This window comes from Ziziphus jujuba, chromosome 1, assembly GCF_031755915.1.
Source record: "Ziziphus jujuba cultivar Dongzao chromosome 1, ASM3175591v1".
Taxonomy (NCBI): Eukaryota; Viridiplantae; Streptophyta; class Magnoliopsida; order Rosales; family Rhamnaceae; genus Ziziphus; species Ziziphus jujuba.
This window is the reverse complement of record NC_083379.1, coordinates 16,586,143-16,600,360: the sequence shown is the minus strand read 5'-3', so window position 1 is coordinate 16,600,360 and position 14,218 is coordinate 16,586,143. Positions and strand designations below refer to the sequence as shown.

Here is a 14,218-nt window from a genome sequence, read left to right as displayed (position 1 = left end):
AAGAGGGGATTCCCTAGATAAATGGAATCTTTAGGAAGCTCTTTAACATTTAAAAGACCTTTAAGTGCTGTTCTCAGACTCCCAGGGACATTCTTAGAAAAGAGGCATCCAAACTTAGTTCGATTGACTTGTTGACCTGTCTAGCTACTGAAACAGTTCAGGCAGTTAACAACCTCCTGCACTTCATTACAATTTGCTTTGCAGAAAACCATTAGATCACCGATGTAGAAAAGATGAGACATGGGGGATGCCTGTCCTGCCTAATTTGATGCCATGAATTTTGTTTTCACTTTCTAGCTGATGAAGCATTCTCAATAGGAGTTCTATGAATAGGATAAAGAGGTACGATGAGATTGGGTCATCTTGTCGGAGTCCTCTTTCCCAGTTGACCCTGCCGCATATGCTACCATTAAGAAGAATGGAGACGGAATCAATCATATAACACTGGCTGAGTAAAGTGATCACCCTGGCCGAGAATCCAAAATGAATAAGGATCTCATGAAGAACTCCTCAATTACCCTAATCATAAGCTTTATGGAGGTCGACCTTGATTCCAATGTAAACCTTAGCTCCCTTCTTAGTTTTTAAAGAGTGAACTATTTCGTTGACAAGTAAGGAATTCTCACCAATCCATCTACCCAACATGAAAGCAGCCTGATTAGAAGAGATGAGTTTTGGTAGGAGCGGGTGAATTCGAGAGGCCAACAGTTTCGCATAAGAGGCCAACATTCTTATTATCGAAGCTAGCATAAAAGGAACATAGATAATATTGTTCCAACAAAAATGTGTTGGTAATGAGCTTTAATTAAGCTCACTTCGTACACACACACACACACACACACATATATATATATATATATACACAAACAATTAGTTTCCTATTATAATGTTATGATAATTTTATCATTAGGATTTCATTATTTTTTCACAAAATTTTATTATTAATTTTTAAATTGCTTTAATAATTAAGATTTATAGTTTTTTTAAATATATTATATAAATGTGATTACATACTAAAATTTTAAAAGGATAAACTATTACATATTTTTATGTCATTTAAATTTCAATTATAGTTTTAAAACAATTCAAAACCTGATAAATGAAATCTTGATTGGAAAACATCCTGATAGAGAAATATATATATATATATATATATTATATAAATAATTATGTTAAATAAATCCTAAAACTATATTCCTTATTCATCTCAAGTCATTTTTTTTTTTTTTGGTCTTCTCAAAATTGAAAACTATCGGATCGATTTTGCATTGTGATCATATTTTGCATCACTACTAATTGAAAAAAAAAATAATAATAGTCAATCACGCTGGAAGACAAACTTATCTTACTTAAATTGGTGGGAGGTAAGAAAGAGAATTTAGAAACTCTAACAAAGTTGATAAAATATGGGTCATTAAATTAGATAATGCGGACAAGTACAATAAAATTACCCATAGATGATAATGATGGCATAGACCCACAAAGTTTTACAAATGAGAATGAATGTTTTGAGCATATTGGATATAAATTTAAGAGTGTTCTGATGGTATTGGTGCCAGTACAATCATAAATTTTGTTATATATATATATATATTTTTTTTTTTTGGGATAAAATTTATAATTTAGGAGTTATATATATATATATATATGAGGAGACTACGGTGCGGTTCGTCCGTATACAGATTCATACTAAAACCGATGCTTTAGACAGAAAGATCGACTTTGCTGTATATTTGTACACAACCATAGCATTTTCTATATATATATATATATATATATATATGTATAAGATAATAGACAGTGAGTTGAGGTCGCCTTGTGGCATATCTTGAGGTAGTGTAAATTTGAATCCAAGTTCTTTGCTTTTATTTTATTTTTTATTTTACATCCAAATTCAATGCTAGAATTTCTCATAAAGATTTGCAATTTTCATGCTTTCTGGCCATTTAATTACATTGAGCAAGTGCATTTTATTTGAAAATGAAGGATTTTAATTTGGGTTAACCAAATTATACCAAATCAATTTTTTTAAAATAATGGTTAAAATTATTCTGTATCATTATTATTAGAGAATCTTTAACGATAAATGTAAATTTTTATTTATATGGTATAAAAATTAATATTGTTTAAATTTAGAAAGTATAACTATTCAATTAATTTAAAAATTATTTTTTAATGATAAAAATAATTTTTTTAAAAAAATTTATATTTTAAAAAATTTTAAAATGTGTAATAGATTAAAAATAGAGGGTAACATTAATAATATATATATATATATATATATATATATATATATATATATATATATATATTTTACTATATTAACTTGACAAATTTATTGGAGAGAGTTTTTTTGAAGGACTATTTATTTTTCTCATGTGAGAAAAAAAAATATAATGATAAACAAAACCATTTGAGATATTGTTAAATTTAAAACAATCATATTAGTTATTAATTATTGGTAATTTTATTATTTAATTTAGAATGAAATATAAATTAATAAATTATAATTATTGAAAATAAAATTATTAATGAATTATTTTTAAAAAATTAAAATAATATATTAAACTGTAATACTATATATATTAAAATATTTATTAAATCTATATATTAAATAATATATATTAAAATATTATAAATTAAAAAATAAAAATAAATTAATTAAATATTATCAAATTATTTATTATTCTATAAACAAATTTGATAAATATTTTATATGTAATATATTATCATTTATCGTTTTTGATAATGTTTACAGTTAAATAAAGCACCACTCGATTTTATTATGTTGTTCCACTTCCACTCTATTATTTGTCCCGTTTTTCAAAGCCTTCTCTCACCTCTTGTTTTTGGAGGTTTTCATGCTGCTCCACTTTGTTTTTTTTTCCCTCTCTCTCTCTATCTCTCTCTCTCGCCACATTCCCTCTCCATCGAATCTCAGATTTGAGAAACAACCCACTTCACCATTTTCATTCTTCTTTCTCTGTCTCTTTTGTAGTTTGGCTTCGATAGTGTCTCTGGTTCTGCTACTACTACAAACATTTTTTATTCCAAAGAAGAGGTTTTCCATGTTTTGTCATTTATCTGACAATTAAGTTTTGGAAAGTTGAAGAATGGAGTACGGAAACATTTGTTAGAGGAAGTGGACGAGTTACTTTACTTTTAAAATTTCTACTTTTTTTTTTTCCCCCTTGTTACTAACATAATCAACCGCTCAAAGGTACCACATTTCCCATGGTTCCCTTTTCTGCTTCCTTTGTCTACTGTTTATTATTTATTAATCAAACGTATTTGAAATCCCAAAAGTCCAACAATCCAAAAATCCATCTCTCATTTTTTCATTAATGCATTGTATCTTATTCTATTCTATCAGTAGATACTAATCTTCAATCACAGGAAAGAAAAAGGTTCCTGAATCACATGCAACGAGCCTTGTTTGAAACACTTTAACATCTTTTTTCTAAATTGAAAAATAGTTCAGAATACCAAAAAATTTCACCCAAGTATATTTACTTTCTGGCAGGCAAAAACAACCAATATCTCTTACAAACTTTGTGGGTGTTTTCTCCTTTTCTGTATCTGTTGCATTGGGTTTGTGGTTTCGACCATGTCAACCAAGATGAAAGGGATCTACAAAAGTTTCAAGTACATCTCCCAAATCTTTGGTAATGCCACCGTTTTGCAGTAAAATCATATTTCTTTTTCATTTTTTTTTTTGGATGATTTTTGGAGCTAATATTGCAAATGGGTCTCTGTTGTAGTTGTGAAGGAGCGTGAGATGGAAATTGGGTATCCGACAGATGTTAAACATGTAGCGCACATTGGATGGGATGGCCCATCTGGCAGTGCCCCCAGTTGGGTACGTTGTCCACACAAAGTTTTCTTCTTCTTCTATCCTTTGCCTTTTTTGGTTTTGTGTTTCCTTTTTCTTGAAATTATTGTGGCTCCTATGTTCTTGAACGACATGCCAAGCAAAAAGTGTGATTTTTGTTTTAGTTTTTTTACTTTTGTTTTTGTTTTCTTATTTTCCTTCTTTACTTTTTAATTTTTTTCCCTTAATGTTTTTAACTTGGGGGAGGTGTTTATGGGTAATATTTCAGATGAACGAATTTAAAACAGCACCAGATTTCTCAGCCACGTCGCTTGGTAACATTGGTGAACGACGAGACTCCAATCCCATGGCTCTTTCAACTTGGTCCTCTCAAGGTATGTTTCTGTTTTCTATCTTTTTGCTTTTTCCTCATTTCATCACTATAAATTTTCAAGGAAAATATAGTGTTTTCTAGTTCATGTTTGGCAAAAAGAAAAAAAAATAAAAATGGCAGAGAGATATTGCTAGAACTTGGTTGGGACTTGGAATGGTTTTGGCTAATCTAGGCTTTCTCATGTACTGTATGTTTCTGTTGAACTCTGCCTACTAGCATGTGTGAATTAATTTGTGCCGTATCTATAATCAGACAAGTGCAAAAACAGAACCTTTTCACGGGTTAACTAGCTGTAGGTAAATTGTAGCTTAATATCTCATTTAATTTATTGAAACTAGAGAAATTGTAAGATATGCTAAAGTTTTCAAGATTCTTTGCCTCAATAGTAAGTATTTTGGCTCTTCTGTCACGAGGCTATTCTTTCCTAACAAGGGAATCTAATACAGCTTATTGCCTTAAGAAAGGTTAAAAAAACCTCCATTGCCTTAAGAAAGAGTACTTCTTTGTGGTCCTCACTAATATAGACTGAACTTAAGTCTTTGCTTGTGGTGCCATCTTTACATTTTATTTTAAGCTTCATGTTTGTGGGGTTTAAAATTCTTATATGTGCTTAAATTAAGTTGATTTGGTGGGAGTTTTCTTAAGATAAAGGTAAAGAATTTTAATAGGTTTTTTAAGACATTCTGATTTGGACATGAGAATAGTCATGAGATTTTGAGCTAGCAATTCCCAGAACTCGTTAATATCTTAAGGTTTCCACGTTATTAGCTAAATATTTTATTATATTAACATGTCATCTAATTAAAAAAGGTTGAATAAACTATAATTACAGTTTGAAAGTTGTTTCATATCCTAATTCATATTTCTGTTTATGTCATGCCTTGTTGTAAATGCAAATTATATAGTGTAAGTATCAGAATTGAAACTTTGGTAATGTTTATGCAGCAGCTATCAGTGAACTTAAGGAAATTATCTGAACACTATGATATCTTTTTTAAGGTATCCTAGTGAGTTCCTTTGAATTTTTTGGATATTTTCAAATTCTACTTATATGTCTCCTTTTTTACCCACCCTAAGGTTCAAAAGTGTGATTATCTGATTTCAATTGCCCAACCTCATTTGGTGCTTTACCATATAAAACTTCATACTAGTTAGAGACGTCTACTCTACGGGTTTGCTTTATTGTATTTCATGGTGCTTTCCAATTAATCAAATCGAAAACAGTAACCATTTGATTAATTTTTCTGTGCTCTGTCTTTGACTGCCATTTTCCAAAACTTTTATTGCCACCAATCACAGGGTGGACCAGTTAATAATCTTCATAGACTAGCTCCAACTTGTTGCGAAACATATGATAAAAACATAAGAATTATTTTACTAATCCTAATGATCTTGCCATTTTTTTATGGTCGTGGCAGTTAGCACATGACTCTAATGACATTTTTCTGTTCATTCCTTTTTCAATTTCTCCCTACAGATTTTGAGCAATCCATGGGACATCAATCAACATCCGACATGTTCATGGATGTTCCTTCAAATGAACTTCCCAATGTTCCAAAGAAACAGAAACGGAAGAAGTCAAAATCTGACTCCTCCCCTAAATCTTCATCTTCCTTGGTGAGATCCTCTCGAACAACAAAGTCAAAGGCAACAACATACAACAATTTGGAAGCACCACCAAATTAGCTGCTTGTAGAAATGGTACGCGATTATGAATTAATACAAAGCCTCTCAATCGTCAATGGGGAATAGGAAAGATTCTTGAACACCCACTTACTAATGGGATATTCACGAGCACAAGAATGTAAATCTGAAAAATTTGAACATTATCTTTGTAGATTTAGAAACAGAGCATGCTTCTGCAAATTAGATGGTGGGGGTGCAAGAGATGTATAGATAAAAAAGGAAGATGTTGATTGTTTGGTTTACGAAGATGCCAATTTTTGTTTCAAACATAATAAGCATGCAGAGAGGTGGATGGTTTTGCTAATTCAGATGATTGGACTTTTAACGCTTGCCAAACAAGGTTGATTTTACTTATTGACAAATGATATCAATGAGTCAAATCCTAACCCAAAATCAAATTACTGTTGGAAAATAAGTTTGGTCTAGGGCACGCAGGCTGGTGGAGGTAGAGTTTCAATTTGTCAATATCATTGTCCAATGTGTTTGTAGCAGATACCATTTGTTCTATGTATACCAAATGATTGTTGAGAGGCAAGACGCCAGCCAAAGACCATTTTGCCCTGGCAAGGAAACCATAACAAGAGAGCGTGAGGCAGAAGAAAAAGTCCACCAACGACTTTGAAAGTAGGACGGGGTCCCAGGGAGCTCCTGGAAAAAGATCCTACGTTGAAAGCAAAAGTGGCATCTTGACTCTTTGTAATGTAAAAATAGGTTTCATGTGTTTCCTTTTCTTTGTTTTGTATTTTTCCTAATATTGGGATACGGAAATTCAAACTAGTTTTGTCATTGGGCTTTTCTAAGGTTTATTTATCCCTTCCTTTTACTTTGGCGTTGCAAGTTTTTTTTTTAATTTTTTTAATTTTTTTAATTTTTAATTTTTAATTTTATTTTATATATATATATATATATATATATTGGTGGTCATTTTGATATGGAAAGAAGAAAGATAATTGCTAATTTCTTGTTTGCAAAGAACAAATGATGATTAAGATATGCAACACATAAAACATAAAAATAAAACCTTTCTTCAGAGGGACATGTGTTGATATTTGTATAATTTAATTTACTTTGGATAAGGGGAATATAAATTTAGTTAATCTTGATACTACAATATAAATTTTAAGCTACAATACTTTTTTTACACTTTGAAACTTTAGAGTTAAACATTTAACTTAATTTTTAGTATATCTTATTTATAATAAAAAAATTAATTAATAATTTTTTGTATTATTGATAAAAATATATACTTGTGCATAAAATAAAAAAATTAAAAAAATTATTTTGAGTAAATTCATGAAAATATACAAAAATCATGCTATAGATACTAAATTATTTTCCAAATTTATTTACTCATTGACACTTTTTTTTTTTTTTTTTTTGGGGATAACACTGACCAAGTTAAGTCCATTAAATGAGAACACAACAATTAATTATTTATAATATGTTTTAAAACTTAAAAGTCATTAGCAATTTCATTCCATATTTCTTATTTTTATTACTCCTTAAAGAATTAATGATCGGAAGTGGACAAGAGCGAGAGACTAAAATTTAAATTTCCTTGCAATGGTGACATACTACAACATTTAAAAACACTGAAACAAATATATATATACATCTAATTTCAAGATTCAAACTTCGAACCGGATGAAAATATCTGTTCTCCAAATTATGATAATAAAATAACTGTTGTGCTTGAATTTTCTTGATTATTTGCTGTGTATATGTCATTAAAATGGGTCGCGGGCACTGCGTTCTTGAAATGCTTGAAAGTAGTAGTGGTTCTTCCAAGTGGCAAAGTTCTCCGATTCTAAAGTCCCAAATGAAAGAAAGAAAGAAAGAAAGAAAATATATATATATTTATTGAAGCTGTATATTTTTAACATATAAATACTTTTGCAAAATAAATATATATATATATATATATATATATGTAAATATATTTTCAATATTTAATATCACAAAGGGTCCCAAAACTGGGCCCTTCGATCATTAGCAAATAAGTTTTGTTTTCTTTTTTTTTTTTTTTTTTTGGGGGGGAATTCATTATCAAACAAGTTCACTTTTAAAAGTCATGCTTCTTTTATTTATATTTTTAGCACCTACTAACCTGTTACCAGCTCCTTATACGTGCAGTACAAATATAAAAGCTTGTTCAAATATTTAAAGCAGATTTATGATCCTGTGAAAGAGAAAATTCATTCATTTAGCACTTGAATTAAAAACCAACACTTTTTTCTTGGCGGTAAAGCTCAGAGTGGTAATGTTTAACTTTACGTAGTCTCTATTTTTGTTAATCAGTTTGTTTATGATAAAACATGAATTTTGCTGCAATTTAATCAGTTTATTTATTTAAGACAGACCGTCCAATGTCTCTATCAATATTTTGCTTACAAGCTTCCATATTCAACCTCTAAAAAGTCCCCACCTAGATAAATAATTGACAACTCAACAACAATTTCAACATATTATAAGCTTTTATTGGGTCCTATATATAACTTAGCCTGGACCTCTCTAGTCTCATACCCAAACATAACATTTTCGACAATATTAATTGTCTACATTTTTGAAGATGGCAAAATGCAAGGATTATGGCTTGGCCACTGTATTCGTCTGCCTTTGCTTATTTGGGGTCTTTTCTGTTCCAGTAACAGCTGCTTTGAAGAAGTACCAATTCGATGTAAGTAAACTTCAAAACCACAAACCAGAACCTAGCACAAGAACATTTCTTGGTCTAGTGTGTTAATTTGCTTCAAAACTAAATTGTGTTGCTGTTTTCCAGATTCAAGTGAAGAATGTTAGCAGGCTGTGCCATGCCAAGCCCATTGTCACTGTGAATGGGATGTTCCCAGGACCAACAATTTATGCTAGAGAAGGAGATAGAGTTCTTGTTAATGTCACCAACTATGCGCAATATAACATGTCCATTCATTGGTATAAAATGTTAATCATGAATTTGTGTATGTATATGTACTTTGATTTTAACTCGTGAAGGGGTTGATTAATTTAATTTTGAGGATAATTTGCAGGCATGGACTAAAGCAATATCGGAATGGATGGGCAGATGGACCGGCATATATCACACAGTGTCCAATAAAGACAGGGAACAGTTACACCTACGCCTTTAACATAACAGGGCAAAGAGGAACACTTTGGTGGCACGCTCATATCTTTTGGCTAAGGGCAACTGTTTATGGTGCCATTGTCATCATGCCCAAACAAGGGACTCCCTTCCCTTTTCCTCAGCCTTATAGAGAAGCCAATATTCTCTTAGGTGACTTTAATTTACTCTATCTATTTTATTTTTTTGTTAATGCAAAATTTAATTTCATATTAATATACAAAAATGTTATGATGGACGTAAACATTCATATTATGGTAGAATTTAACCGTATTTAAATATATATAGATATCTATAAATATTTAAATGCAATTAAATTTATATCATAAAATAAATATTTATATTCATTATAGAAAAATTAGATTAATATAAGTAACCTAACAAGTGCCAAACGAAGGCATTGATTTCTTTATATATGAATTGTAGGAGAGTGGTGGAATAACGATGTTGAAGATGCTGTTAAGCAAGGCAACAAATTGGGTATGCCTCCAAATACCTCAGATGCACATACCATCAATGGGAAACCAGGACCTCTCTTCCCTTGTTCTGAAAAACGTAACCCCTCTAAATTAGTTCGGTCAGCTATTTATGTGTATATATGAGGCTTTATTTTTGCATTCTAAATATATACTAATTTATCTTAATTCTTATTTGCCTTAGATACCTTTGCAATGGAGGTTGAACAGGGAAAAACTTACCTTCTAAGAATTGTCAATGCTGCACTCAATGACGAGCTATTCTTCGCCATAGCCGGTCACAACTTGACGGTGGTAGAGATCGATGCGGTCTATACGAAACCATTTACAACCGAAGCCATACTCCTAGCACCAGGCCAGACCACAAATGTGCTGGTGCAAACCAACCAAGTGCCTGGCAGATACTTCATGGCCGCTAGACCCTTCATGGATGCACCACTTTCCATCGACAACAAAACCGCCACGGCGATACTCCAATACAAAGGCATTCCTAACTCTGTCCTCCCACTTCTTCCCCAGCTTCCGGCACTTAATAACACCGCTTTTGCACTCACTTATAATGCAAAGCTCAGAAGTCTTAACTCTCCTTCCTTCCCGGCAAATGTACCTCTCAATGTTGATCGGCATCTTTTCTATACAATTGGTTTGGGAATTAACCCCTGCCCGACTTGCTTGAATGGAACACGCCTCACTGCTTCCTTAAACAACATCACTTTTGTGATGCCCCAGATTGGTCTGCTTCAAGCTCACTATTTCAACATCAAGGGTGTATTCAGAACGGATTTCCCCGACCGTCCTCCGACGCCTTTCAATTACACCGGTGCACCTCTGACCGCCAACCTCGGCACAAATTCAGGCACCAGAGTTAGCAAGGTTGAGTTTAATTCCACTGTGGAGTTGATACTTCAAGACACTAATCTTCTGACCGTGGAGTCCCATCCATTCCACCTTCATGGTTATAACTTTTTTGTTGTTGGTACTGGAGTTGGGAATTTTGATCCTAGCAAAGACCCGGCCAAGTTCAACTTGGTGGATCCACCGGAGAGAAACACCGTCGGAGTTCCCACCGGAGGATGGGTGGCGATAAGGTTCCGGGCTGACAATCCGGGTGTGTGGTTCATGCACTGTCATTTGGAGCTGCATACTGGCTGGGGTTTGAAGACAGCTTTTGTAGTGGAAAATGGGAAAGACAGTGACCACTCTGTTTTGCCTCCACCTAAAGACCTTCCACCTTGTTAGCCATCAATGGAGCTTCTTGAATAATAAGGCGAATCCTTGGCCTTTCCTTTGTAAGGATTTCTGCAAAGTGCAGGGATACTGAAAGTGTAATAATTTAAAAAAATGAAATTGAAAATTTTTTTATACCGACTATTTTATAAATTAATTACAATCCAAAACTCTGTTTTATGCAACAAATTACTTTTTTTTTTTTTAAAGCTACGATACAAATTAATATTTTCCACGCCAACCCAAATCATGGAGTGGCCTTGTTACATATGCAAAACTTAGCTATCCTAAGGTCTTTAACATTTCACTATGACAAAAATAATAATCATAAAAGATTTATTTTGCTTCTATTAACTACTATAAAAATTCTCAGATTTCCATTTTAATCTGCAATTCTATTATCAATTGTCTAATAATGCAATTTTTTTATTTTTTTTTATTTTTATTTTTTGTTGAGTAAAGGTTTTTGTACTTTTGATAGTTGAACTGGAAAGCGCATGATAATTTAAATTTTATGTAAAAAGAATCATTAATAGATTTGTAAAAATCACGTAATACTTTGCTGAGGAAAATACAATTTTTTTAATTTTTTATTTAAAAAGAAATTTCACTGTTTAAGAATATCAGATATTGTAGTGGAAATGAAGAAACGGTATGAGGGTATTATTGTCATTTAGAAGTACCAGAATTACAAAAGTCAAATGACCGTTAAAAATCTTTGCAGTTGTGCCAAATACATCGCCGACTTAGGGGAGGAGATTTCACATGGCTTAATCTTCACTAATTTTAATTAGTCTCTTTCAAATCTCAATTTTTGAGTATTTTCTCTCCTGCAAAACACCCTCTGAGGTTTCTACCATACACTCCCCCTTTGATCCCCAAATCCTATCAGCAATTACACCAAAACAGATTTCATCAATTACACATCGAATCCAAACAAACACACCCCATAATGCTGTGTTATCATATTTCACTTTAAAGTTTTCCCACAGAAATCCTCAATGAAAGACATGAAAAAGTCCTGGAAAGTACTAATCTTCATGTTTTTCTCGTTCTCTTTCGAATTTCACGGCGGCATTGGAGCCAAACAGAAAGGTGGTGGTGGTGGTGGTGGTGATGATGATGAGAATGTAAAAGCCGCACCGCCCCCGGCACAAGATAGCTGCAATGGGATTTTCCTATCCTATGACTTTGTCTCTCGGAAAAAAGAATATCCCCATTTGAAGAATGCTTCGGCGCAATCATGGGCTTTCGAATCCACCGCAACCATTTTGAATACCGGAATTTACGAGCTCAAAGCTTGGAAAATGTTCATCGGGTTCCAACATAATGAGATCCTTGTCTCAGCAGATGGAGCTGTCTTGATGGACGGTGGAGATTTCCCTGCTGCAGTTGGCAATGGGACTCTGCTTTCCGGGAACTCTCAACCGGATTTGAAAACCTCGATCAACACCGCTGGAGATCTTACCCAAATTCAAGTCCAAATCCCGTTAATCGGTACTGTGTTTGGGGTGAAACCACCTGGTATTCCAATGCCTAAAACCATTAAGCTTGTAAATGATGGATTTCAGTGCCCGGCACCAACACGTTTAAGTAAGTCTTTACTTTAACCAAATTCCTTTTTCTATCTTTTCTTTGCAGCCTTCTTCTGAATTGCTTGCTCTTTTTTTCGAAATTTTCCCACAGAATCCTCAATGCATGTTTGTTGCGTTAAGAACCCAAAATACAAGGTGAAGGATTTAAAAATGAAATTCTTGCCGCGCCAAAACGGCGATCTCTCAATCACCTATGATGTTCTTCAAGCCTATGGTAATAATTATCAAGCTCAGGTGACCATAGAAAATAGAAACCCATTAGGACGTCTAGTCCATTGGAACTTAACTTGGGAATGGATGAGAGGAGAATTCATTTACTCCATGAAAGGAGCTTACACTCGTAGAATAGACGCTTTGGGTTGCATTTATGGTCCTCCTGGTCAGTACTACAAGGATATGGATTTTTCCAAAGTGATGAACTGTCAAAAGAACCCGATCATCGTCGATTTACCGCCCCAAAGAGCCAATGATAGTGAAGTCGGAAAGATACCATACTGCTGCAGAAATGGTAGCATTTTGCCTGTAATCATGGACAAAAGCAAATCCATGTCCGTTTTTCAAATGCAGGTGTTCAAAATCCCTCCTGATTTGAATAGAACAGCTCTTTATCCTCCCAAAAAATGGAAAATCGTGGGTCTTCTAAACCCGAATTACAAATGTGGACCCCCAATAAGAGTTGACCCTACCGAATTTCCCGACCCCAGTGGGCTTCAGACCACAACCACAGCAATAGCAACCTGGCAAATTGTCTGCAACATCACAAGGCCAAAGGGTAGTAGCTCAAGGTGCTGTGTATCTTTCTCTGCTTACTACAATGCCTCTGTTATACCCTGTAATACGTGCGCTTGCGGTTGCGATGACACAGAAAAATGCAACCCAAGTGCCCTACCATTGCTTCTACCACCAGAAGCACTTCTAGTTCCCTTTAAAAACAGGACATCTAAGGCCCTAGCTTGGGCCAAAGTCAAGCATCTCGATGTCCCGAGGACATTACCTTGCGGCGATAATTGTGGTGTTAGCATAAATTGGCATGTTTCCACAGATTACAAAAGTGGATGGACAGTGAGAATCACACTTTTCAATTGGGAAGAAATAAATTTCGAAGATTGGTTTGTGGCAATTCAAATGAAGAAAGCTGCTCAGCGTGGTTATGAGAATGTGTATTCTTTCAATGGGACATTGCTTTCCGAGATCAACAACACCATCTTCTTTCAAGGATTAGAAGGGTTGAATTTTTTAATGGGTCAGACAAATGGGTCAAACCCAAAAAGAGATCCAAGGGTTCCTGGAAAGCAACAGTCTATAATTTCTTTTACAAAGAAGCATACACCAGGTATACAGATAGCTAAGGGAGATGGATTTCCTGCAAAGGTTTTTTTCAATGGGGAAGAGTGCTCACTTCCTAAGCACTTTCCAATAGGAAATGGGAATATTTTGCGTGTAAATTTGCTACTTGTAATTTTTGTTACACTTGTAAACTTCGCAGTGATGAATTATCATCATTAATATGATGGCATCTCAGGTTTTCCTTTACCTTTCTGTTTTCGCCCTTTACCCTTATCCATTTTTTTTTTTTTTTTTTAACCACTTATATTACTGCAGCTTAAAACTAATTTCTTTGACACAAAATCTGCCCCTAAATCCTTCAATTTACAACTCATTCTTCCAATTAAAAAGCAACCAAAAAAAAAAAAATTAAAGATTTAAAAGGACATAAGAAATGAGAACAGCAAATTAATTTGATTGTGAATTTTAATTGGCAAAAGAATGGAATGACATATAGAATTAAAGAATGAAATTGAAAGAGTATTAGGTGCTTATTCTACTCTATCAATCTCTCAATACAAATTGCTATTAGGTATTCCGAAGTGCTAAATGTAGATACTGCTTGCTACCAAAGTGGTTGATTCT

At 33.4% G+C, this 14,218-nt stretch overlaps 3 protein-coding genes across 4 annotated transcripts; all 3 read left to right on the top strand.

Moving 5' to 3' along the window:
* The first annotated feature begins 2,808 nt into the window (after nucleotides 1–2,808).
* LOC107419072 (CRIB domain-containing protein RIC10) lies at nucleotides 2,809–6,678 on the top strand. Of its 2 annotated transcripts, XM_016027797.4 has the most exons (5): nucleotides 2,809–3,220; nucleotides 3,524–3,665; nucleotides 3,762–3,859; nucleotides 4,101–4,206; nucleotides 5,683–6,678. In XM_016027797.4, the coding sequence occupies exons 2-5, from the start codon at nucleotides 3,608–3,610 to the stop codon at nucleotides 5,889–5,891; spliced, it is 471 nt and encodes a 156-aa protein (XP_015883283.2). In that variant the 5' UTR covers nucleotides 2,809–3,220; nucleotides 3,524–3,607; the 3' UTR covers nucleotides 5,892–6,678. The 2 variants fall into 2 exon arrangements, with proteins under 2 accessions (XP_015883283.2, XP_060671976.1); XM_060815993.1 differs by lacking the exon at nucleotides 2,809–3,220 and having other exon boundaries at nucleotides 3,227–3,665.
* Nucleotides 6,679–8,426: 1,748 nt separating this feature from the next.
* LOC107419057 (laccase-11) lies at nucleotides 8,427–10,870 on the top strand. Its single transcript, XM_016027781.4, has 5 exons — nucleotides 8,427–8,568; nucleotides 8,671–8,822; nucleotides 8,918–9,162; nucleotides 9,436–9,564; nucleotides 9,670–10,870. Exons 1-5 carry the CDS (start codon nucleotides 8,461–8,463, stop codon nucleotides 10,722–10,724), a joined length of 1,689 nt encoding a protein of 562 aa, XP_015883267.2. The 5' UTR covers nucleotides 8,427–8,460; the 3' UTR covers nucleotides 10,725–10,870.
* Nucleotides 10,871–11,540: 670 nt separating this feature from the next.
* Nucleotides 11,541–13,840, top strand: LOC107419360 (COBRA-like protein 10). Its single transcript, XM_016028122.4, has 2 exons — nucleotides 11,541–12,305; nucleotides 12,399–13,840. The coding sequence occupies exons 1-2, from the start codon at nucleotides 11,714–11,716 to the stop codon at nucleotides 13,811–13,813; spliced, it is 2,007 nt and encodes a 668-aa protein (XP_015883608.3). The 5' UTR covers nucleotides 11,541–11,713; the 3' UTR covers nucleotides 13,814–13,840.
* Nucleotides 13,841–14,218: the final 378 nt, after the last annotated feature.